Here is a 26516-nt window from a genome sequence, read left to right as displayed (position 1 = left end):
CAAAACTGTTACGGTACTGGATGTGTATTTTGTAAATTGTAAATTGTAAATAGTAATAATTTTTTACTTTTATCTTTAAAATGTTCATGCATGCTCCTGAATTAATACTAAGCTATCTTTGTTCTTTACTTGCTGAAACAAATGTACATTTCCCCTCTGTGGGACGAATAAAGGTATTCTAAATATGCCTTTATTCTTAGAATGTGCCCTTTTTTTAAATGTCACTTCCTTTTTTCAAAATGTCACCTTCTTTTTTTTTACTTGCTTTTCTTTTCAAATCATTTTGTGACATTCTCACTGAAGAGACTTGCAAGATCCTTTGTCTTTTATCTGCAAACCAAATCTACCTACGGGTCCAAATAAAGAATAACCTGAACCTGAGATAAAGCTGTGGATTAAAAAGCTACTTTGTACAAATGAGAGACACATTTTATTGACAGATATCAACATTCAAATTAATTAAAAAAGGTACAGGATGAGTAACAAAGTCAAAACATGTTTGTAAGTCAAATTTTAAACAGAAGTTTAAAACTTAAAAACCCATAGGTCATTATTCACCATACTGAACAGTTTCTGGGGCGGCTATTACAGACACGTCTTCATTAACACTGACATTATTTCATGTACACTTTTTAAATGGCTTTTTCCCCCCCTATTATTATTTTTTAAAAGTGTGATACACCCTCTTTCAATTTGACACAAAAGTATAATCTCTGGGTTTTAACAACGTTTTTTGTTTTTTTCAGGAATACATTACACTACATTACATTTCATTTAGCTGACGCTTTTATCCAAAAGCAATGACCAATTACAGGGACATTCTCCCTGGAGTAACTGAGGGCTAAGTGCCTTACTCAAGGGCACACTAGTGGTGGTGTTCCAGGCGGGATTTGAACTCACGACCTTCCGATCTTCAGCCCAACACTACCCCACATACATACAAAACTGTACAAACTACCTCTGTTGATTCACATGTGATTGTCTTTAACAATGTGTTTGACCTTCATTGATAGCAGCTGAACACCACACATTGCACCATTCCTGTTGTATTATTTATAAAAGACCACCTCAGGCTCAGCTTTGGAGATGATCACTTCCACATGAGTCATGTTAAGTGTCAGTATAGATTAAAAAAGTCACATTAAGAAAATGTTAAACTCCATGTACAAGTCATTGAAAAGTGTATTTAGAGTGGAATGGTTTGTGTGGCCTCAGCCTCACTGCTCGTATTTTGCAGCTTTTTTGAAAGTTTGGGGTAATTTGGACACAAAGCACCAGCATTTTTTACAGTCCTAAATGTATATTGAAACAGCAACTGACGGATTGAGAACTGAAATGTTCATTTATGTATGCAAACTCCCGGGAAAAGCAAGTGAGTTCCATACGACACAAATTTCTGCGTGGGGAAGTGTGTTGAAAGGATTTTGGCAGTGACTGAGCTATTCCAAGGAACTTTACACATCCATACTCTAAATGGGATTTCCATTTGAGTCATGTTGTTCCCATTCATCCTTTGGCTGCATTTCTACACATGCCTCCAAACATCCTTATAGCGAGGCATGACTTTGTATTCAGTTAGAACACATTTCTTTGTATTCTCATTTATCTCCATTATTATTTTTTCTGTTGTATAGGAGAACTTCACATATCCTTCATCTTGTGCTGCCAAACTTTTGTTTTCCTGTTTGGCTTTAAAAAAGAGGAGGGGTTTAATAACAGGGAGAGTTTGGGATGGCATTGTGTTCGTTTAGTTTCTCTGTTGAGACGGTTAGTGTCCGCCTCCGCTCCGAGACACCCCGGTCACCCAGTCGATGATGATAAACGACAAACTCATGACCATGAAGACGACTCCCAGCGCAGCAAAGCATGCAGCCTGCAGGAGGGGAAAGGAATAAATGGACATTGGTATCAACAACACACTTAAACTAATTCAAATGTACGTTTAGTATAACGTATCCTGGGTGGACACACAATTCCTAATTAAAATGGTTAAAAGAATAACCATTAACTAAGTCTTTGTTAACGTAAAAATAATGTATGCATTTTTTGCATTAAACCATCAGCTCATTAGGAACTAAGGTGCACAAACAATCATAACACAACTAAATCTAATTACTGGAAATGATACATGTAGAAGATTCTTATTCAGTATTTTGAGACACCCCATATTTGAAGTTAGTAAAACATTTGTTTTACTTCAAAATGAGAGGATGGTTAGGGCAGAAGTCAAACCATAGTCATATATTTTGGTCATCTAAGGCTTAGCGGTTTCTGGGAAATGGCTAGGAGAGTAATGTCAGCTACTTTTGGTATTTCTCTAAATACAATACCACATATACTATTACCTGGAAAAACACCAGAAGAAATTCCTTGTGATAAGAGTAGCCATTATTAAACAAATGACAAGAAACTGGTAAAAAAAAATGGTATCTTGATAAATGGAAAAATGGAAGAATCTGGTAAATAAATGTTATGGTAGCGATCTGTTACTATATTTAAGGTATTTGAAATAGCTAAAGGAGCCGAGTTGTACCTGAATCTTAGGTCTGGACTTCAAAGGCTCCTGGTCTTCAGGAATGATACGGATGTAGAAGATTGCAGGAAGGATGAAGATGAGGCAGGGGGCAGATGTGGCTCCTGAAGTTAAAGGAGGAGAAGAAGTGAGTTTTCTTAAAGCCAAACACAGTACATGATAACACAGTTTAGGCATGATGATAATAATGGAAGCCCAGACCGTACAGCCACTCTTTCCTGTATAAAACATACCAATGAGTCCAAAGATGTCGCGGATGGAGGGCACGAAGATAACCAACAGGTTGACCACAAACAGGAGACAAAATGTAATGCCGATGTGCACCGGCCAGTTGAAAGGCTTGTCAGGGAAGAACATCTGCAGCAAGGCCCTGCGGATCTACAGGGGGAAGGTTGGAAAAGAGGGACAATGTCATGACTTTCTTTACTTTACAACAAGATGCATCAGGATTCATAAATAAAACTATATAAAAGCTGTTGAGAAACTGTTTCATAAAGCCATGTGGAAGATAAACTCAATACAGGCAGCAACTTGACTACATCCCCTCCCAGCAGGTTAGCAGGTATTTTCCATTAAAATGCCTGCTTATTGTATATTAGTTAAGACTAGAAGTGCAACACACTTGAAGAATACTTAGGGTGTGTGCTTATTTGCTTTCTTGGATAGAGTGGGATGAGAAGATAGATATAATCATATTCATCAGTTCAATATGAAGCTGGAACTAGCTGCAGGTTAGCTTAGCGATTAGCTTAGACATAGCTTGTCTGGCTTTGTTATAAAAGCTTCCAGCAGAGAGTGGAGAGAATACAAAATTGAATACCCTGTTGTAAAACCCAAACGTGACACCTTAAAAATATCTATGAGGGTTTAAAAATGAGATACAATGTGTATAACATATTTTGACTTTTGGAGAGAACCAGGCTAGCTATTTCACAGCTAGCATTCTTAGCTATGCTATCTGTCTATTGGGAGCGTGTCTATGTTTCCCACAGCCCGATGGTCCCACAGCCACATTGGGCTGTGGGAACATAGGGATGACCCCTGTCTATTGGCACCAGTTTTATACTGAAAAGATGGACATAAACTAGGTGACACTTCCCAAAATGTCAAACACTATCTTATGGGCTCAGAACAGTCTCATAATACACACATGCACACAGGATTCACACTTGTATTTCATGATCCGCAAAAGGATTCACACTTGTATTTCCGGATCCACACTTGTGTTTTTCAATGCACACACAAATGTGTTCCGTTTCATATACATGTAAATAAAATCCAAATACAGAAAAAAGTTTTACGTATTTTTGATCCTCACATATTTGTTTTCCGTTTAAAACCGCTGCACCTACAAACACAAACCGCTTTCTGTGCATGGATCGCTGTGCATTCGTGTGTGGGTTTTTTGAGACTCCCCTGACGGTCACCCGATTCGTACTTGTAATTTTTTCTATCTATAGCCAATCAGATGTCTCCTCAATTCTAAGCCAATCACATGAGCGCGCCCCCACGAGGGTAGATTTCTTGCGTTCATGACGTAGCGCTTCATGTACGCATTTTGCGCTGTCCGGAGCTGACAGGTCCATGGAGCCTGCCTGCAGGCGCTAATCTCAGGACACCTCCACTCTCAGTACATTGCCACTTTCCGAGCAGGAAATGCACGCAAATACAAGCCTTTATATTATTAAGGTACAGTGCCACTTTCCGAACCATTAATGAATGCTTGTGTACACAAAAACGGCAGGCAAAACTGTTTTAAATGTGTGTTTCCTGTATGGCGATCAGCTGCTTTATTTATGTCTGTATGAAGTTGTTGTGAGTGTGGAGGGAGCAGCTACAGGTTAGCTTAGCCTAATCGATCAGTGCACTACGAAGCCAGTGCTAGACAGTGAACTGTCAACGGGGGAGCCCCGCCGGTCATTATCGGCCGATATTCACTATTAATAGTTTGATCGGTGCTCTCTATAAAGGCCGATCAGGAGAGCTGGATCTGATCGATATGGACATAAACGCGAGTGAAGTTTTAGCGAGCTGCATGAGAAACTGACGGGCTGTCAGGAGAGAGGGAGGGAGAGAGGAAAAGAGATGATCCTTACTCCCGTGTTATTATCCGGTCATAGTCCGGTAATTACCTAACGGAAACGCTGCTACACAATTCTTATTATTATTATTATTGAAACATGACCGGTAAACATTGAAATTCTGTCCGCGGAAACCCTGCTCCGGACAGCGCAAAATGCGTATATGAAGTGACATGAACGCAAGAAATCTACCCTCGTGGGGGCGCGCTCATGTGATTGGCTTAGAATTGAGGAGACATCTGATTGGCTATAGATAGAAAAAATTACAAGTACGAATCGGGTGACCGTCAGGGGAGTCTCAAAAAAACCCACACACGAATGCACAGCGATCCATGCACAGAAAGCGGTTTGTGTTTGCAGGTTCAGGGGATTTAAACGGAAAACAAATATGTGAGGATCAAAAATACATATGTAAAACTTTTTTCTGTATTTGGATTTTATTTACATGTATATGAAACGGAACACATTTGTGTGTGCATTGAAAAACACAAGTGTGGATCCGGAAATACAAGTGTGAATCCTTTTGCGGATCATGAAATACAAGTGTGAATCCTTCTGTGTGCATGTGTGTATTATGAGACTGTTCTGAGCCCATACTATCTATCTGACATTTAAAGGTTTGTGACTACAGTTTGTGTTTGCTGATCTGCTCTGTATCTTTACCATTCATTTTTTATTTGGATGTTTTCCACCCATTTTAAAAACCTGCTTACATTTTGAATGGTCATATTTATCAACTACTGTATATTCAGAAGTTATGTTAAGTTGTGTTTAGTCCATACAGTCAACACACCATTAAGGTATAAATAGCTGTGTTCATAAGTTACACACTGACGGACACAGAACTGAAACAGTACAGTTACAGTGTATTTATTTATAAAACTAGTCATGTTCTTTGAGTCAGACATAATTTTTCGGCAGGATCAGCAATGTGGTTAAGATGCTGCATCAACATTTTTTCCAAGTTTATTCTGGGTACAACTGTTACGTCTCTACAACTTACTACCACTAGGGGTCATTGTCATTTCATATAATTGTGGCACATATTTCCATGATGACATTCGCATTGCAAACATAGAATTACGGATGGACTATTTGTTTAGGTCAGATCTTTTCCTAAGAGAAACTGATTATTTTGTTGTATAAAGGTTTTTGCTTTGTTGCAAGGTTCTTTATCTACAGCATTTTATAAGTATTTTGTATACATAGAAATAGAAATAATAAATATAATATCATATAACATTTTAAATAAATAATAAATGTTATACTGTATAGAAAATCCTATTCAAGTATTTTGTATATGGCAATTTTTATATATATTGTATAAAGTTCTATAAGGCTGCAACTATGGATTACTGTTCGTAATTGATATTTGTATTATTTGGGATATAAAATTCCGGCAAATTGAATGTCTAATTGTGGTCCAAAAGCAACAAAGAAAAACTGAAATGTTCACAATTTAGAAGATGAAACCATTTTGGCAGAAACATTATTTTAAGCAAATCAATTATTCAGCAGATGGTATCATACTCTTTTAACCTCTCTTTTGTGTCACTTCGTTTCATCTATTTTATATCAATCTACTTTTGTTATTATGTAAAGTGTGTTGAATTTGTGGAAAGAGTAAGGAAATCATAACCTAAATATAGTTGACAGATGTCTTACCGGGAAAAGAACGACGGGGACGGTCAGAGTGACGGCCACCAGCACGGCCAGACGTACACAAAGCATCAGGCCATCCAGGGCGTTCACCTGACTGTAGGTGTGTAACAGCTCTGACTCCACAGCACCTGAACACACACACACACAGACACACATAAACACACGTGGTCTATCCCCTCATTCACAACACTGGAAAGTACACATGGGCTCTGGATACAAGTGGCTCATTCATTTAAAAATATCCCCATTCACAACTTCTGAACCTTTGACCGACAAAGCCAGCTCTTTGAGTCAGCATATGGAAAAAAAAAACGTTACTCTCATTTTAGAAAATGGAAATATAAATGAAAGATTTAAATGAAATATTCTCTTAATTGTCACGCACATGTAAACAGAGCTGCACACAGAGGGACATTTAGACTGTGAATACAACCCATCCTTGTACAGCGCCCATGTAACAGTGTGGGAGTTATTAACACAATAATGCATCAATAGTTAAGTAATGTGATATATATATGATTATAAAATGTGCTATTACTGTATGTCCATTAAGTACTTGTGCTTTCAGTTAAATTTGATGCCAATACTTTTGTACTTTTACATGTAGCAGAGTATTTTTACATTTATTATTGATGCTTTTACTTAAAGGTAGGGTAGGTAAGAATGGAGAAACCAGCTCGAGTGCACTAGAATTTGAAAAGTACACAACCGGAAAAAACTGCCCCTTCTTTCAGACTTCCTTACAGAGCCCCTCCTCCAACACACGCGAACGCGCACATGAGCAATGAGGGCACGAGATACGTTTGTGCACAGATGGAAGGCTGACAGGCAGATAGGCCATCCAGTTATTTTAGCTGGGCCGGCTCAGATGATTGGTCGTGCTTTTTACAGCGCTACGGTTTCCACAGATGAATTTTTTGTATGTATTTATTGTCAAAGCATTTCATATATTCATTGCTATCGGGATGTTAAGAGCATTCCATGGAATATAACAAAAAGTGTTTCTGAAGTGAATTACCTACCCCACCTTTAAGTAAAAAGACTTATTTTACCACTGCTTACCAAAGAAAGTGAGGTAACCAAAAAGAGCCGTTATGAGGTACATGATGAACATCGCCAGGATGGAGACGTTAGCGACGTTCTGCATTCGTCTCTTGGTGGCGCTGTGGTAAAGAAAAGCAGAAAATGTATTTTAATTAAATGTTAGGAAAAAACTATGTTAATTTTTCCCTTAACCTTTTAGCACATCTCTCTGTGTTCCAATAAGATAATTATTTTGAGATTTTGTGAAATGCATGACGGCATTCTGACTTACTCTCGTAGCTCGGTGTAGATTGGCAGCACCTCGGGGTGGCAGACGAAAGCAAAGGCCAGAATTGGGATGGTGTACGCTGTCTAAAAGCAAGACATATCAAATGTCAGTGAATAACCCACCGAACAAACATTCGGGAACACATCCATATTGTATACCAAACACTACTGTTGACATAACAACCTCTACCGTTAGCCATACTAACACATGACAGTGAATCTGGCATGCTAACCATATACAGTCTATGGTGCTAACCAAGGAAGAAATTAAAGATTCAGGGACTTAGGCGCAGGGATAGTAAAAATGTTTCCTCTGACCTGTGAGTTAGTGGTAAACATTTTGGGCTCACAGAAGTCGTCTGTCACATTCATGTGTTTGTTAACACTTGTAAAGTTGTTATGATGTTCATCAACCAGGGGACACGGGATGTTGAATTTCTTGAAGATAACCTGGGAAAACCAAAGATAAATAATGATTATAAAAACATCATAATCAGAAACAGAAACAGGGTTTTGCAAAGTAGGTTTAAACATACAAGGGATTGACTGTGAATTATTATAAAAACTAACTAACTTAGTAACTAAATAACTAGCTGACTGACTAAATAAGTAACTAAGTAACAAACAAACAAACTTTCCAACTTTTTAACTAACTAATGACGGACTGGCTAGCTTACTAACTAACTAAATAACTCACTTACTAACTACCCTAGCTAAGTAATTAACTAACTAACTAACTAACCAACTAACTAACTGAATGACTGATTAGCTTACCAAGTAACTACCTAACTAACTAACTAACTATGTAACAAACTGACTGACTGGCTAAATAGCCAACTAACTTATTAACTAAATGACTGACTAACTTAATAACTAAAAAATTACCAAACTAAGTGACGAAGTAACTAACTTACTAGATAACTAAATAACTAAGTGACTAACTAACTGACTGACTAACTAAGTAACTAACTGACTAACTAACTTACTAGTTAACTAAATCAATAATTAGATGACTGACTGACTGACTGACTGACTACCTAACTCACTAACAAGCTAGCAAGCCAATTAACTAAATGACTAATTAACAGACTGACTGACTCAAAAGAAAATATTTATAATAAATATAAATATATTAAAAATATACACACAATTAAGTAAACCCAGGAGTGTGTAAAACACACAGGGAATGTGGTCAGGTGGTTTTGTTGTGAAATACTGTGTATATCTTTCCTGAATATTTGTACACTCACCGAAATGACGAAGAACACCATGCAGCAGAGGGAGAAGCCACTCGTGTAGCCCAGGTAACCTGTGGGCAATGATAACACCATATTAAGAACTGTATTAAGTAGTGATGGTACTTTTTCAGAAAAGCACATAAAGGTACAGTACATGTAAAAAAGGGAAAGTATGAGGAATAAAAAGTTAAATGAAAGAGAAATGTGACAACAGAATGAAAAACATACCAAGTTGTTTCATGAGTGCTAGAGGAAGGATGATGGCAACACTAACTATTATTATCAAGTAGTTTCCATTCAAGAACCACTCTCTAAGAAACAACCAGACAAACAGGTGAAAAAAGAAAAAAATCATTACAAAAACACACAACAAACAGAAACTGTGAATAAATCTGAATGTGACTCTGACACTCACCCTGTGTTTTCGTATTTACTGAGGAAGGCTTGAATAACCAAAGGGAGCTCAGATTTGACGATAAAGAGGTAGCTGGACATCGCTAAAAGGAAATGAAATCAGTCAGTAATATCTTGTGAAATGCATTTGCTTAAATATATTAAAAAATAATCTTTAAAGGTAGGAAAGAACAAGACATTACCTCCAATGTTGTGTACTGAAATGATGCACCCTGCCAGTATTTTTCCCGGGGTGCCAAAAGCCCGATTTCCCAGCTGTTCATAAGCACGGATACCTGAGGAACATTAGAAATGAGTGCGAGGAGTTATGAATGAAGGATCAACTAAATGGCTTTGTTTGCTAAGTTGTGTGTGTGTTGAATCCAGCTTACCGACAACTCCAGCACTTTTCAACAGGAGATGAATTGAATATGCAGACAGAAGGGCGATGGACACCAGCAGCATCCTGAAACACACAAGAGCAGAGATCTCTCAGTTTTAAAGATTTAACGGCTTTATTGTCATTTGCACAATAGCTAGAGCAGGGGTCGGCAACCTTTTTGATATGAAGTGCCATTCTAAAAAAAATGTTTTATCAGCGTGCCGACGATCGTGAATTATCAACGGGGGGGGGGGGGGGGTGGTGGGTTTGAAGAGCTCGACGAAAACACTCGTGAAAAGTGATGTTTAAAACTCAGTTAATGGGGCTCATTCACTGGCGCTTCCACAAACAACAACCAACATAATTGTTACATTCAAATGAAGTAGCCTACATTATTCAAGTTTACATTAACTTTGGATAATAACATGGGAGAAATGAGCGGAAGCGCTCTCTTTTCCTCTCTCCCTCTCTCTCTCTCCTGACAGCCTGTCAGTATCGTCTCATGCAGCTCACTGATCCAGTAATGAGTGACAGTGAAGAATAAATATATGTATAACTAGTTCCAGAGGTAGATAAAATAGCTAAGTGTGTTAGGTCTAACTCTTCGTGTGTGTTCTGCTCCGCTCACCGGTCCGTCACAGCGGGTGGAGCTGCAGGATTTCTGCTTCACACACACGTTGCAAACCGCTATTTTATTGTCATTTTCGGACACCTTAAAATACTGCCAGACTGGTGTGAAGCCATTTTTTTGCGAGCTTGTTTTGCCGCGCACAGAGAAAAGTGTCATGTATGTTACGCCTCGCGATCAGCCTTTTTAGAGAGCACCGATCGATCGGCAGAGAGTGAGTATCGGCCGATATCGATCGCCACGCAAAAACTGGGGCATTTTTACAGCTCCTTATGAGTACTGCAATTTGTGAAGTGCTTTCCTCTGTGGTGAAACTATCAGCACTGCATTACGGAGGAAAGCGGCAGAAAGTCGCCTGGAGTTAAAGAGAGCGGGGCTGCGTTGCGTGCATGGCTTCCTTCTGCAGGTAACGGGGAGACGCGCTCTGGCGGCGGTCTCGTTCAGGATCCGAAAATGAAATAAATATTTTGTACACTTATTCCACTTATTCCTAGTGTGCCACTGGTTACGGTGCCGCGTGCCATTGGTGGCACGCGTGCCAGGGGTTGCCGACGCCTGAGCTAGAGCTTAGTTATCGGCAATGAAAATCTAAAGTCCAACGCTCTTCAAACAGTGACGCATACAATATACTTTAAACAAAAGTTTAAAAAAAATACATAAATAGTGCAAGAGTAAGTAAACTATGTACATGTGAACTAGAACAAGATAAAACAGGATGTTAAATTAAATACTTAAGTAAAGTACAGTGGAATACTTTGTTTTCATATTTAAATATAAGTATAAAACCCTTGAGATGCACCATTTTATTTTTAAGGGGTTACTAACACACAACATATTTTGTGCATATATATACATCAATATACAAAAACAGTATATTTCATACTTTTTAAGGCTGCAACTATAGATTATTTTCTCTATTAATCCATTAAATACATGGTAAATAAATGTCAGCATATTGTGAAACCCCCTTGAGATCCACCGTATTGATGAGAGACACTTTATGGCTCTCCATCATTATAAAAACCACATCATTATAACATAAAAATGCATTCACAAAATAAAAAAAAGATTATTATAATGGCAATTTTTAAAAACAGTAAATAGTAGGTGTGGAAGTTACGGTAAAAAGTAATTGATCCGAGGAAGTTAGGAAGAATATTATGGAAGTTTAAAGCTAAAAGCAAATATGTATCAAAGCTCCTTCAAATCTGGAGATTAATATAGAGTTAAAACTGAGCTCATTAATTACAAATAAATACAGACAGAAAGAAAGAGAGAAAAACGATGTTATTCTCTCTAGAAACGAGAAGCTCAATCCGAACAAGCCATTCTTGTAATTGTTGTTTTTTCTTCTCCGCCCACACAAGTTTGTCTTCCAGAGAGAGCAGCTCTCCAGTCCAGATCTCCTCCTCCTCCTGCCTTACCTCTCCTCTCCTCTCCTCCCCCCTTCCTCCCTCTCCTCCCCCCTTCCTCCCTCTCCTCCCCCCTTCCTCCCTCTCCTCCCCCCTGCCACATAGCACAGGACTGATCCAGCAGGCGTTTCTTGGATCTGATCACTACGGGCTATTTTTAAACACTTAAATCTGATTTAGGGAAGCTGCGTGTGTATGAGCCCTGATACACACACACACACACACACACACACACACACACACAACACACACACACACACACCCACACACACACACACACACACCACACACACACCACACACACACACACACACACACACCACACCACACACACACAGATAGGAATATACATAAATTAGGTCTGTAAAAGCTGTGGAGACATCTGTAGAGTTGCCTCATTGTAGGAAAATGTAGTAAATGCAGTTTCCATGGGTTTTTATGCTTCTGTATGTCATTTATTCTACGATTTTACTTGTGTTCTATCTGGACCTCAAGTCTGTAATAACGTTTTGATTTAATGATTGATAAAAGCTTCTTTTTTTAAAAAAAATATAAAGGAATAAAAGTATTAGTTTTTTTAAATAAGGCCTTGGAAAAACGTATATAGTAGGTCAGGAGCAGCAAAAATTACTTTAAAATCTCCACTGTATCATTTTCTAAAACTCATACCTAAACTCTAACACATACGACAAACAGCCTTGTGTGAACATTGGCTTTACAAAAACCTGAAATCAAGATACTACTACTCAATTGGGGATCATATTACAACTTACTACTGTGCGTTGAGCAAATAGGAGGCTGGAAAAATACACAAACACACAGAGAAAAACAGCCAGGCACGATGTTCAACCAAAATGAGGATTGTGTTTGGCTTGCATACTCACAGAAAAAGAATAATTCCGGTGTTGGACATCGCAAAAGCCAATCCCAGAATCCCGCTGCCCATAATAGCGTTACTGAGGTTAAAGATGGACATGCCAAAAGAAGTCTTCCCCTCGAACTGCAGGAGAGGATTAAACACAGAGATACCGTTTTAAAAGTCTTTATTCATCTGAATCAACTACAGAAACCAAAAATATGTTTTCTAACATATTGCTGAGCAGAAGCACTCACATCTGTGAAGTGGTTTTCCTTCTTGACTCCAGCTTTGTGGGGGAGAAAGTCGTCGTGTTCAGCCAAGCCATCCAGACCGTCAAACCTTCAATGGAATAAAAGTCATTGGTTTAAGAGAGCCACAGAAATACTCCAGCTTTTTTAAATACACGTTTGAAGACACCTTTAAATCAGAATCTTAATAGCTTAAAGAGGCCCTATTATGCTTTTTGGGGTTTTCCCTTTCGTTATTTAGGTTTGTGTGCATGTAAATGGTCTGCAAAGGCTACAATCCCAAAGTTCCCTCCAGAGGGTTGGGGATTTTTTACTTGCGCTTCTATTGGCTAGCGCTCCAACACATTGCACGTGATAGACTAAGGGGCGGGACATCTCTAAGCGGTTGACCAATCACAACAGAGCAGGCCAGCTAACCATCAGAGCAGACTGGGCTCTGGTTTCAGACAGAGGGTGAAAAGAGGTGCTGCAGCACAGGCAGTATGAGAAAAATAAAGAGCTTTTTGAACATTAAAGGTAGGGTAGGTAAGAATGGAGAAACCAGCTCGAGTGCGCTAGAATTTGAAAGTACGCAGCCGAAAAAAATCTGCCCCTTCTTTCAGACTTCCTTACAGAGCCCCTCCTCCAACACACGAACGCGCACATGACCAATGAGGGCACGAGATAAGTTTGTGCACAGATGGAAGGCTGACAGGCAGGTAGGCCATCCAGTTATTTTAGCCGGGCCGGCTCAGATGATTGGTCGTGCTCTTCACAGCGCCACGGCTTCCACAGATGACATTTTTTTATGTATTTATTGTCAAAGCATTCAATGTATTCATTGCTATCGGGATGTTAAGAGCATTCCATGGAATATAACAACAAGTGTTTCTGAAGTGAATTACCTACCCCACCTTTAAAGCATGGAGACATGTCACAGTAGGCAGAAAATACTGATATGAACCTGAAAATGAGTTTAATATGGCCCCTTGAAGTTGAAGTTGTGGCTCTTACCCATTGTCCTTGCTGTGTCCGTTCATCTTCTGAAGCTCCATGCTGGTTGCAGAGGTTGTGAGTTTTTTTAGATTTACTTCTGCTGGACTGAAAGAATCCTCTTCAAAGTGTCACCTGGATAGAGGTTAAGAGAAAAAGGCTTTTTATTTTTTGTTATACATTTTTGCTATTACTCATGTACAGAGAGTTCAATGTCAGCTTGGATTGTTTTTCCACAGCAAACACGCTTCATGCATCGATCTTGCCAACTTTCCATCATTTGTTTAATGTGTGAAGACTGCAAGTAGCTTGTGACTTCTCCTTTCAGGAATCAGAAAGAGGACAGATGAAGAGAGCAAAGTACTTCATTAAATAAAGAGGAAAGCACACGTTAAAAAAAAAGTAGTAGCATATAAAAAGTAAGTGGAACATATAGTAATAAAGTAGGAGCCAGATATCAGTAGTCTATAATTTAAAGTGACAACCAGCTCCGTATGCACTTGCAAACAGACATTCATACATGTTTTTACATTATTAATGATATATATTTGTAAATATGTAAACAGCTTCACGTCTTTCTACTGATGATTTTATATTTGATATACTGTTTGTGTGAACTCTTACCTGTGCTATCATGTGTTTCAATCTTATTCCTGTCTCTGCTTTAACAACTAAATGTCCTTACTGGAATCAATCAAGGTTCATCATATCCTTAAATAGTAAATGGATATATTGCAATGATATTCCGAACAGTGTTATTCAATCAAAGCAATAACAAAAGACAGAGTTAGGTGGTTTTATAAAGTAACATTGGTTGTTGCCATCATTGCAGTTAGTTAGCGGTCTCTTCCTCTCCAAAACGTATGGATAAGGGGATTTAACCCGGTAAAGACACTGAATACACAGTTTCACGTTTAAAATGAGTGCTACTCCATGCTGCTTGGCGGAGAACAGAGAAGTGAAATTGCCACTGATGTTTGCTCAGCTTGTTTCTCCGTCAACTTCAGATCCAGACATTGGTTAGGAAGTTAAACACAGAAGTCTGCGCCTCTTCCTGACATGATGAGTAAAGAAAATAAATCTGTGTCTTTGATGAAGTTTGCTCATCTAATTTCTGATGATTTAAATCCTTCATCCTCCAAAAGTTATGCCTTAAAACTGGATATGAAGTCATATTAAAACAGCTTCTGCCTGACAACAAGGGGGATAAACTATTTAAGGCGACTACATGAAATGGACAATTACGTTAATTAAAATTAGAGAATTTTAAAGTTTTTAAATTGTAGCAAACTTTTGGGATAAAGTACCGGTAAGTACAAAAGTCAACAAAATATACAGCAAAGGTTGAGCCAGTTTAGCCAGCTAGTGTGTAAACTTAGATACTCTTCTGTCTGTCTGTGTGTGTGTGTGTGTGTCTGTGTGTGTGTGTGTGTGTGTGTGTGTGTGTGTGTGTGTGTGTGTCTGTCTGTCTGTCTGTGTGTCTGTCTGTGTGTCTGCCTGTCTGTCTGTCTGTGTGTCTGTCTGTGTGTCTGTCTGTGTGTCTGTCTGTGTGTGTGTCTGTCTGTGTGTCTGTCTGTGTGTCTGTCTGTGTGTCTGTCTGTGTGTCTGTGTGTGTGTCTGTCTGTCTGTGTGTCTGTCTGTCTGTCTGTCTGTCTGTGTGTCTGTGTGTGTGTCTGCCTGTCTGTCTGTCTGTGTGTTTGTGAGTCTGTCTGTGTGTCTGTCTGTCTGTGTGTGTGTCTGTGTGTGTGTCTGCCTGTCTGTCTGTATGTCTGTCTGTCTGTCTGTGTGTCTGTGTGTGTGTCTGCCTGTCTGTCTGCCGAGATAGGTGTGGATATGGCTCTGTTCTACCACATATTTGATATAAAGGTGTGTCACAGTGGCAGACGTCAGCTGTCTTTAAATAAACTCCGCCTTTTAAAAAGGTAACCATACCTGCTATTTGCACTTGAACAGACGGATGCCACTGCACACAGGAAACACTGAATCAGATTGTTGTAACACGATCGGAAAATGTGGCGTATAAAGGGCAGACCTATTTCTAAAGTCTTGAGAGTCGCACGACTGTCATTTTTCCTGCAGGGGGAGATAGTTGATTTTTCAGAAATCATTAAACTCATATATCAGGATACTAAAACCCTCACACAAGTAGTTCACAAAATACAAAAGGGGACACTTAAGTCCAATTAGAGCTTGTGTGACATGAAAGGCTTTAAATAACAAATGTTGTCAGAGGACTTATGTTGCTCTAATCTGTTGTGGCCCACAGAAAGCTGGCATGGACGGACTCTGGGAACGAGCGTAGGTCTGCTGCTGCCCCGGGGTCATGGGATACTTCACTCCTACTGCCCTCAGGATTTTCACATTTGACCCCTAAAGGACACACTCACACTACATTGTGCCATTCCTTAAGAGTTTCACACAAAACCAGAGTTTCTTATAGTCCTACGCTCATCAATGCGCTGGCCTGTGGACGCACAATAATCCTCACAGTTTGATATAGCCACAGAGATAGACAAAGGGTGGCTGTGTAAAACGTGCTATTTCGTCTAAATACAGAGTAGCCTTTTCCCTGCATACTTGCCTCAGGTCAAGTGTGGTTACAGGAACCTTCTTCCACTACATACCCCAAGACTTTCCCATGGCCTGCAGCCAACACACACACAACCGACAGGGTTAAGGGTAAATGCCAGGAATATTTAGTCATTTAACTTCCACAAATAGTCAAGGGTTAGTTAGTCCCACATCTTTTATATGTACCATACTTTGCATTTTCATGTGAGAGAGACACTAGACAAACCTGGTTAACTAGAAACATTTCCATAAAACTGCTTCACAAAGGCAGCCTGGAAACAGTCACATACAAACAAACAGAGACAAATGTAAAATGTGTGATATTGGGCTATATAAATACACATTGATTGATTGTGATAGTTGGAATAAAGTAGATAAAACAACTAAACAAGCACTTTCCATCCATCTAACAAAAGCTTTATTTCAAACAACCCATCTCAAGCCCTTGACAAACTCTCACAATTAGAATAATAAGCTAAATATGACAATCTTTACCGTGACTTCTTAATTTAAACCCAGTAGTTATTAATGTATCCTCACTCTGTGGCTCAACACACCACATGGCTTTCGTCTGATGCAAGAGCAGCTCACTATTGATAGATAGCCCTTCCTTTCTCTTCCTCAACACATACACACATTTTATTTCAGAAACTTACCCTGGTGGTCAAGAACAAATCTACTTTTCTTTTAAATATTGACAGAATAACTCCTGGTGCGAGCTCTCTCAATTTTTCCGAGTCTTCCAATGTTTATGTTTGGCCTTGTGTTCCCAGGAGCTCCTCTCCAAAGCTGGTAGTGAAGAGAGGAGAGAGTGAGAGAGATTACAGGCAGGGAGGAGTGAGCGGGAAATGGGAACACCCATACTTAACCCTTTGTTTAACCTTGTGCAGGTAGAAAGAGACTGAAGGGGTCCGCTCACCAGGTGTCTGCACTGAAAAGGTGTCAACACAAGGGTTTGAACAAATGGAAAAAGAAATCTCCTGTAGTTTTGAGGGTCGGTTTGCAAGTACAATGCTACAGGTAATCTCATTAATTCAACAGGGTTCACAATGGACACCAATGACCATGTCGTTACAGAGCATGCAAATACAAAAGGAGGGGCAACATGGGAGTGAGCTGAGGGGGGCTTTGTTTTACGGCGTGGGTGGAAACCATAGACTGTATGGTGGAAACTCAGTGACAGTTGGCCTCCTGCTGGAAGTCTCAGTGATGGTAATTAGCTTAGGAGATCTTTTTTAAGATAGCCCACATGTGATAAGAGTGGGAACATTGTGTATGTTTACAAGTTACTGGAGCTTGTTCCTAAACAAACGGATGTGGGACATTTAAAGGGGCCTTATCATCAAAGTCAAAGTCAAAGTTAATATGCTTTGTTTGTGTGTTCCCTTTCATGTAGTCCAGAGGTGTCAAACTCAAATACACAGTGGGCCAAAATAAAAAAATCGGTGCTAGTCGAGGGCCGGACTGGTTCAATGTTTATTGCAAAACTTATTGGAATTAACTTATTGCACATATTAAACCTGGAACTAACAAAGCTTAAATGATTGCCTATAAAAACAACATTAAACATTAAATAATCAGTTGCATTCATTTCTTATGGCTCTATCTGCAGCTTTTCCAGAGTCATTTCTTATGCTGCGTTCACACCGGACGCGATGCGACTATTCGCTTCGCTCTAATCGCTGGAGTTTCACCGCGGCTGCCAGCTGTGTTTACTCGCATCATTCAAACAAGATGCGCTGGCTCGGGAGCTACAACTACAACAAATGAACATATTTTACCGTGATTAAATTGTAATACACGTTTCTAAATGATGCCGAAGTAACAACATACTGATACCGGTTAGTAACAACCATGAATTAATGCTTTGACAAGTCTGCAGACAAGACGGCAGGCGAGACACCTTTTAAAATGCGTGTTTTCTGAATGAAGATCGGGTCGACCAGGCTAAGCTAACGTTGTATATGCTCATTCCACACTCATAACAACGGCCTACAGACATAAATAAAGCAGCGACTGTATTCGCCATGACACAGGCAGTCTGTGGTTTGTACTTGTTTAACTTTTGTCCAGTTTCTGAACAGATATGAGGAGCTGTGAGCTCTGTGTGCTAACTGCTAACAGCTAACGGCTGATGTTGTGTGGTTGAACGTCAGTGACGGCGGCTGAGATCCTCACCGCTGATTGGCTTCCGCGAGAACGCGTCACGTGAATTTGACGCTCGAGTTGAACAAATTGAACTCTCGCGTTTAACGCGGCACCGTTCAATTGCCTCAATCGCGTGATTCGCGCCGCATCCACCGCTTCATGCGCGCCGTCGGAGCGAATTTGCGTCTGTCCGCGTCTCTGCATTGACTTTACATGTAATCGCGCCGCCCCCCAAACATCGCATCGCGTCCGGTGTGAACGCAGCATTATGATTACATTTTTCCACCGGCCAACAACAGCTTCAAAAAAACAATTTCCCTCAAAGAAAAAACCAAACATGCCCTGTTGTCGTGAGAGAAAAAGTGCAGAAGGAAACATCCATGTAAACTCAGTGTGCTGCTCTGTGATGCTAGTTCAAGCAGATACTTGGCATCTCATCTTGGGTGCAAGCTCATCAATGTTTGGGGTCAGGCTCTGAGCGGAGGAAACCCTCAGGATTGAGTGAAGGTGTGCGTGCAATATACCGGCGGGCCAGATCTAATAGTAATTAAAAATTATCCGGCGGGCCGAAATGAAACCAACCAAGGGCCTGATTTTGTGTTATATAGGTTTTTGTTGCATGTAAAGCTCTGACTAAAATCCCAAAGTTTACCTGAAACGCATCCATTGGACTCTACTTTACTACCAGGGCATAGTGACATCACTACGTAACACTTATGCTTCTATTGGCTAGCGCTCCAACACATTGTACATGATAGGCTAAGGGGCTGGACAACTCTAAGCGTTTGACCAATCACAACAGAGCCGGCCAGCTAACCAATCAGAGCAGACTGGGCTCTGGTTTCAGACAGAGGGTGAAAAGAGGTGCTGCAGCACAGGCAGTATGAGAAAAATAAAGAGCTTTTGAACATTAAAGCATGGAGACATGTCACAGCAGAAGCACTACATACTGATATGAACCTGAAAAATGAGCATAATAGGCGGTTTTATGACTATTTTATCTCTTAACAAACAAAACCGACACCCTCAACCTGTTACTCATTTCCTGAAGATTAAAAGGTCATACAATTCTCACGAACAATATTTCAGTTGGTTGATAAATTCAACTTCACTTCAAAGAGCTTTGCCTTTACACCCCACACACACGTGCTCTTTATCTCAGCATAACACAAATACTTCTACAGCAAAATGTTTCCTCTGAAGTCATGGCAGATTCTTGTCATACCTTTTAAAATGTGTTTAATTTCTAGAAAGCTTGACATCATAATAAAAGAAGAATCAAATGTCCATGTTTTAAAGATTTGGCAAAATATCAGGTTCAAGGTCTGTACTTAACATCATGGCTGCCTACGTCACCTTAAATTACCCAGTGATTCGTAAAAATACAGGACAAAGCATCTAACATATAATTACATACTTTGATAGCTAAAACATGGCTTAAAGGAAACATTTATCAAATGTTATTTTTGTACCAAACAGTGTTACGAGTATTTACTTTCATGATGGTCTCATATGTGTCAGTGCGTCTTTGCGCTTAACAACTGCCAGCATGTCACCAAAAGGACAGTATCACTACATCCTTTGCTTAGAAATGAAAGAAACGGGTTGAAAATAATGGTATCTCTATACTGTCAATATACAGTACACTGGAGTAAACATCATATTTTATCTTGAGTATCTTTCCACATGTATGAATGGGAACTTGTCTCGTGGCTTTTTATTAGAGCAGCTGTAGTCTGCCGGCCTTGAAGGTACTCACTTCTCCAGTAGCAGTCAGACAGATGGATGTCCTCCGTCTTCACAGAAGTAGAGGAGAGTTAAAACATGTGGCCTGGTCCACGTCAGAAAAACTGTCTTCTCTCTCACAGACACATGCAGCTGTGAGAGGAGAGAAAAAAATGGGGGAGAGGTAGTAATTTGCGCGCGGGAAGAAATGTCATAAGTCAAGCCACTCCCTGTTCCTGACCAAAAAAAAACGACAAATGAAATGGGAACATATGTGCAAAAGCTCCCACCATATCTCTTCATAGGAACATACACATTATAACTTTTAACTTTTCATATTAATTATACGTCTCTCTGCATCTCTTTGTAGTTGTTTAAGCCTGTTTTTAGTCTTTTGGTTTCTCCTTCTTGTAGTTTAATGTCACTGTGTTTATTTGGAGTCTATCACTAGATGCTATGCATCTCTTTGAGTGACATTTGTAGGTGAATGCCTGAGTCTGTGCCCAGTAGGCCAGCTCAGTAATCCATCTATGATACTAGCCTACATACTTCTTATGTGTCCTTATGTGACCTCTTGCCTATTCACTTCTGTGTTAGAATCGTATACTTGTTGTTGCTTTAACATCTGATTTTCTTACGGGAATCAATAAAGGTTCATCTTATCTTTAATAATCTTGTCTAAAATTACATTGCATTTCAGTGGTTGCAAGTGGTGATCTCAGCATAAAGACTTGCTGTGGAAACTTTTCATTTCTTCTCTGAGCTGTATTTTTGTCCGTCTACCATCATTGCCATCTACTGGCTACCACAGAAAGTCACTGATGCAAATTAGACAAAAGTAGGAGGAGAGAAACTCACTCTGGAGGGAACACAGGGATTTGAGCTTTTGCAGACCATTTACTTTGAACTCAGTCTGTCCTACAGATGACAGTTTAATATACATTATACACTATCTGGTATGATAACAAGCAGGACTGCAACAAGTCTTTTTATGCAATTATTTGTTGTCATACTAGATTCATTATTAAAGGATCGTTTCCAAGGTGACATCTCAAATTTGCTTGATTTGTGCAACCACTGGTCAATAAAAATCAAAGATATTTTATGTACAATGCCATGAGAGAGAGAGAAATGTTGCAAATCCTCACATTTCAGAAGCTGGAACAAGATTTTATTTTTATTGAAAAATTATTATTACATTTGTTGCAGACACATTTTCTGTTAATAGACAATTAATGTATTATTTGCCTAATTGTTTCAGCTCCAAAAACAAATGTAACTAATTACATTTAATAGAAAAAAACAACAATCTTTTAATACTATTATAATAAAAAAAACATAGAAATATACCGTCAACAATTTAAATGTGTGAAATGCTGAGACATTTGAGTGGTTTTATTACAGTACTTGGTGAAGCTAGCTGGGAGAAACACCTTGCGGTCCGCACAGTAACATTTTTACTTTCCCTTCTCCACCCACGCAAAGAAACTACACCGAGCCTCGGGGTTGGACGCGTGTCCCTGAGGACGGGCGCAAACAAAGAACTGTTTCCCCATGTTCGGCCCCTCCTTCTTCACCGTACGCAGCACACAGGGTTCCCTATGAACCTTACAGGAGGGCGGTGGAGGTGGACCATGAAGCACGGACTTCCAGAACCCCAACGAAGCCCCTTTTTTGGCACCGGACTGTCCCACATTGGGCGCTGGGGTTAAATGTTTTAGATTCATCGGTTTGTCACTTTCCATTGAGGTGCAGAGCTTTGGTGAAGCATCATCGAGGAGCTCAGGGACAGTTTCGCTGCTTGTGACTGAGGATGTGTCTTTGCTGGTTGTGCACGCTTTTTGGGAGTTTTGCGAAGAGGTTACTTTGTCCGTGCCGAGTGTTTTCTTTTCAGGGGCTTCGGTAGAGGGAGCAGCCGTTGGAAGTTTGGGTTTGAAAAAGGAGAGGAGGCTGCCCTGTGGCTTTGGACAAGTCTTAGCCTTTTTCCCCTTTGGGACAACAGAGTCTGATGTTAATAACCGTTTTTTACCAGAGGCGTTTCCAGCTCCGGATGGCTTTAAATTCTCCCTTCTTTCCTCCTCTTCCTGAGATCCAGGTAATGCCTCCCTGTGCTCGGACTGAATCGATTTCTGGTCCACTTTAACAAAGAAGCGGGACAGTTTCTGCTGCTTGCCTGCAAACTCTGGCAGGTAGCATGTACAGAAGGGGGGGGGTCTTGGAGCTGGGCAGCAGGGAGCAGCTCAGCTTCCCCCACACAGGGCAGTGGTCCGACCCCTCCACCTCCGGCATGATGTCCGCCGCCACAAACTGCTCTTTGGCCAGCTGGCAGTCGGCGAAGATGTAGTCAATGCGCGTGCCGTAGTTGGTCTGCCGCGCTCCAGTCATGGTGGACCAGCACGTGAAGGCGCTGGTGCGAGTCGGATGGAAGTGGCGAAATGTATCCACAAATTTCCCACCGTGGACGGGATCTGAGGAAGTTACCTCAGGTTCTTCGTTGGGTTCCTCCTCATTCGTTTCCTCTGTTTGTCTGCCACTGTGCAAGAAGCCATTCAGCCATTTCCTCCCAGGGTTTTCAACAAAATCCTCCTAAGTAATGAGAAATGTAGAGTTTTGTTCTTGTTCAAAATAAGCCTGATATATTAACACCACCACATGCTTCCTTGATGCGATAGATAACACCCCGGGAAACGTTGAACAGCTGAGCAGTAGACAGTGCAGGTTATACACATGAAATATGAGATAGAAAGCTGCCAGTGAGCGGATCGTTTTACATTTGATCAGCTGTTTAGTGTTTCAGCTGTTTTAGTCAGAAATAAGCTAATCTAACTGCTGGCTGTAATTTAAGATGCAGACATGAGATTGGTATCAAAAATATTCTCTGACTCTTGGCAAGATATTGGAGAATCACATTTCCAAAAAGACGAGCAAATATGAATGTATTCAAATGTACTTACAATATCGCTGGGGTCACAGTGGTCTATTTGCCGGTGAGACGTGTTTACATCTCCTAAAACAATCACGTGGCTGAAAATAGAACAGGAAAAACATTAGTTTGGAAGTTTGAAAAAAGAGAGAGGATAACAGAGTGAGTAGCAAAAACTCTCATGGTACATTTTCCAAAATAAGTCATAGATTAGCTGTTTCTTTTACCACATTGTAAATTACTCTAAGTGTTTATCCACTCATGACAGCAAGATACATGTGTGATGTTCAAGCTCAAACGTGCAACAGCTGTAAACTGGTCAAATGTAGCAGATTTAAAAAATAACAACAGATTGAAAGTTGAAAATATTTGTGTAAAGATTGAAACTAAAATCTTTATTTTCAGTCTTTGAAAACTCTCACCTGCCATCTTTCAGTATAGCTTCAGCCCGACTCTGAAGCAGTTTGTAGAACTGAAGCTTGAACTGCTTTCGCTCCGGCTTCTCAGGGTCGGCCCGCGGACAGTACACGTTGATCACAGTTACAGTTTGTTCTTTGTCCTGACACCTGTGGGGAAAAAAAGAGGCATGGACACAAAACGTTACGACTATATTAAAAAATCTGAGTAACCATTGATATGGTCGTTATCAACGTGTCTGTTTTGATCAACACATTTATTTTGAATTGCATAATTCATTTTTAAATCAGGCTTCTTCTTCCTGTGTCCTGGATCAATGTCATTAAAGTGATTCAGCCTCTTCTCCTGTCTCTCTTCCAATTTATTTTTTATGGATAATCAATATTGTAATTATATCATGTTGGTCTATTTTGGAAACACGCCATCTATTGTACGTCCGTCCTGGAAGAGTAATCCCTTCTTAATTGCTATACCTGAGGTTTTCTTACTTATTGACCCCAATACAAATGTGTTAGGGATGTTCTCTAGTCCAAAGCAAGTGTCTTAAAGGAAAGAGGGTATCATATACAGTGCAGAATATAAACCTTCCAGTAGTACATTTGTCATTTGCTATATCAATCAAATTAACTAGACTTGACTTGTAATACAAAATCTGACTGCTAGTAAAGATTGTGAGGGGGCTATTCCATTGCATAACCAGAGAAAAAACAAACAAGTACCGCACGTGAAACATGCAAGAAGAATGTCTGGATATCTCTTACATGACTCTGTGCTGTGTGATAACGGTTCGTCCTTCATTGTCCAGAAGCTGCAGTTCCTCGCTGCAGAACTCAGACTGGTCTCCATAACATCCAACAGCTCCTTCATGATGGGTCAGCAGACCGGTGAGACCCTCTTCAGCAGCACATGGGGTGGCACTGTCTTTACAGTAAGTGGCAACCCCTGTGCATGTGAGGAATGGGAGGTGAATTAGTTTGTAAGGTTATAGTAAGGTATCTGTAAAGAATGTGTAACAATGGGCAGTGGCATTAACAGGGTTCAGTGTGGATTAGTGACAAGTTAATAATAGAAGTATCTTAATCTAGACTATTGTGGGTTTTTTTGTCCGGTCAGTGGTGGAGGAAGTATTTAGATTATTCAAGTAAGTAAAAGTACAAATAGCAAAAAGTAAAAAAACTTGCATTGGAAAGGTTACTTAAAGGTGGGGTAGGTAAGTTTGAGAAACCGGCTCGAGATACACTTTTTGTTATATTCCATGGAATGCTCTTAACATCCCGATAGCAATGAATATCTTAAAGGGGACCTATCATGCAAAATGCACATTTGTACGTCTTTTATACATGAATATGTGTCCCCGGTGTTCCAGGGAACTCACCAAGTGTCAGAAAACACAACCCTCTCTATTTTCCTCCATACCCAAATCTCTAAAAAAGGGGCTGCAACAGATTTGATAAAAACTGATCCAGATTTGAACACTGTCCTGACGTCAGGACAGTGGCGCTACGGCTATTGGGCCAATTCCACCAATCAGGAGGAGACAGCCACGGCCATTGCCGTTCGAAAGCGCTGGAGACGCTGTAGTACATATGCCAGGCCTCTAGATGGTGCTGTTGCTCACAGAATCAACCCTTGTAAAAACAGAGCTAACATTTTTCAAATTGAGCAAAATGAGGCATGGCTAAAATGCATGATCTGTTTGGTATTTTGAAGAAAAAAAAGTATAAATATGCCTTATATAGGTATGGTCCTACACTATATTATTCAAATATAGCATGATAGGTCCACTTTAAGTGCTTTGACAAAAAATCCATAAAATAATGTCATCTGTGGAAGCCGTGGCGCTGTAAAAAGCACGACCAATCATCTGAGCCGGCCCAGCTAAAATAACTGGATGGCCTACCTGCCTGTCAGCCTTCCATCTGTGCACAAACTTATCTCGTGCCCTCATTGGTCATGTGTGCATTCGTGTGTGTTGGAGGAGGGGCTCTGTGAGGAAGTGGCAGATTTTTTCCGGTTGTGTATTTTCAAATTCTAGCGCACTCGAGCTGGTTTCTCCAAAATTACCTACCCCACCTTTAAGTCAAAGTAAGTATAAACAGTAAATGTTATTGGAATATTAAATGCAAAACTACCAAAAACACCCCAAAAAACACAACTAATATTCAAAATAGATTAGAAAATGAACCTCATGTTTATTGATTAAATGGTTATATAATGAATGATTGATCTCTCAATTGGCTAATTAATCGAATAGGCTGTTTTTGTATAAGCTGTTTGTTTGTTAATCTAATAATAAAACATCGTACTTTATAAACTCTTGTGTTTTTATGCAGAAATCTTAATTTTTAAAGTAACTACAGCTGTAAAATTAATTTAGTATAGTGAAAAGTGTAATATTTATACTCAAAGAAACGTAATACTACCTCGATTTTGCACACAATTAAAATACTTGATATGCACTTAGCTACATTCGACTATTGAGTCTGGGTGGATAAAATATAATGTAAAAGAAAAAACTGTACATAACAATTCAAAGACATACAAATCAGTGTATAAGACAATGTAATGAACCTGAATAGCCGCTGCGTCCTCGACTGAAGCTGAAATAAGAGTTGTATCCGTCAACAATGGCAGTCCTTTCATCAAGCAAGTCTCCTGTGGGGGAAACATTAAGGGGTTACACCTCTAATATCTCTCATAACAAACTTCAAGTCCACATGACAGCCTCTCCACGTTTTCAAGCAAACACCACTTACTTGTCACTTTTGTCTCTTGAACACAGACTATATCCGCGTCCAGAGAATCAAGAGCCTTTTTAATGCCTCCTCTGAAAGTCCTTATGCCATTTATGTTCCAGGTAACGATCTTCATTGTAAGTCAATAAATAAATCTACCGTTTTTTGACAGACAGCATGGATGTATACAGAGATTGAGCTGCAGCAGCCAGACGCACATACAGGAAGTAGAACGGAAGAAAAAAAAAGTACGACCGGAAGTGTATTTTTGACATTTA

General features: G+C 39.8%; 2 protein-coding genes across 3 annotated transcripts; both read right to left on the bottom strand.

Annotated features, from left to right (window-relative positions):
• Positions 1-417: 417 nt before the first annotated feature.
• Positions 418-20336, bottom strand: LOC117483520 (sodium-coupled neutral amino acid transporter 3-like). Of its 2 annotated transcripts, none has more exons than XM_034131884.1 (16): positions 20198-20336; positions 13741-13854; positions 12754-12838; positions 12525-12640; positions 9611-9684; positions 9422-9514; positions 9241-9322; positions 9054-9136; positions 8838-8896; positions 7906-8037; positions 7592-7671; positions 7339-7439; positions 6280-6404; positions 2767-2911; positions 2534-2637; positions 418-1873 (listed from the first exon to the last, which is right to left on the bottom strand). In XM_034131884.1, exons 2-16 carry the CDS (start codon positions 13779-13781, stop codon positions 1769-1771), a joined length of 1425 nt encoding a protein of 474 aa, XP_033987775.1. In that variant the 5' UTR covers positions 13782-13854; positions 20198-20336; the 3' UTR covers positions 418-1768. The 2 variants fall into 2 exon arrangements, with proteins under 2 accessions (XP_033987775.1, XP_033987774.1); XM_034131883.1 differs by lacking the exon at positions 20198-20336 and adding an exon at positions 16947-17094.
• A 971-nt stretch (positions 20337-21307) lies between these two features.
• apex2 (APEX nuclease (apurinic/apyrimidinic endonuclease) 2) lies at positions 21308-26463 on the bottom strand. Its single transcript, XM_034131880.1, is given in 7 exon segments — positions 21308-22376; positions 22378-22749; positions 23118-23187; positions 23509-23652; positions 24265-24445; positions 26075-26158; positions 26260-26463. Coding segments are annotated over 7 exon segments (1722 nt in total). The 5' UTR covers positions 26375-26463; the 3' UTR covers positions 21308-21620.
• Between the last annotated feature and the right edge of the window lie 53 nt (positions 26464-26516).

The sequence above is a fragment of the Trematomus bernacchii genome, unplaced genomic scaffold (genome assembly GCF_902827165.1).
Source record: "Trematomus bernacchii unplaced genomic scaffold, fTreBer1.1, whole genome shotgun sequence".
In the NCBI taxonomy this organism is placed as follows: domain Eukaryota; kingdom Metazoa; phylum Chordata; class Actinopteri; order Perciformes; family Nototheniidae; genus Trematomus; species Trematomus bernacchii.
The sequence above is the reverse complement of the archived record's forward strand: the minus strand, read 5'-3'. Positions and strand labels throughout refer to the sequence as shown.

Excerpts from the sequence above, each read along its gene's own strand:
- LOC117483520 (XM_034131884.1), bottom strand. The coding sequence starts at position 13,781 with ATGGAGCTTCAGAAGATGAACGGACACAGCAAGGACAATGG. Across the intron at positions 9,685-12,524 it reads ACCGGAATTATTCTTTTTCT|GATGCTGCTGGTGTCCATCG; the intron begins GTGAGTATGCAA and ends TGTGTGTTTCAG. Across the intron at positions 7,672-7,905 it reads TGTTTACCACTAACTCACAG|ACAGCGTACACCATCCCAAT; the intron begins GTCAGAGGAAAC and ends TCTTGCTTTTAG.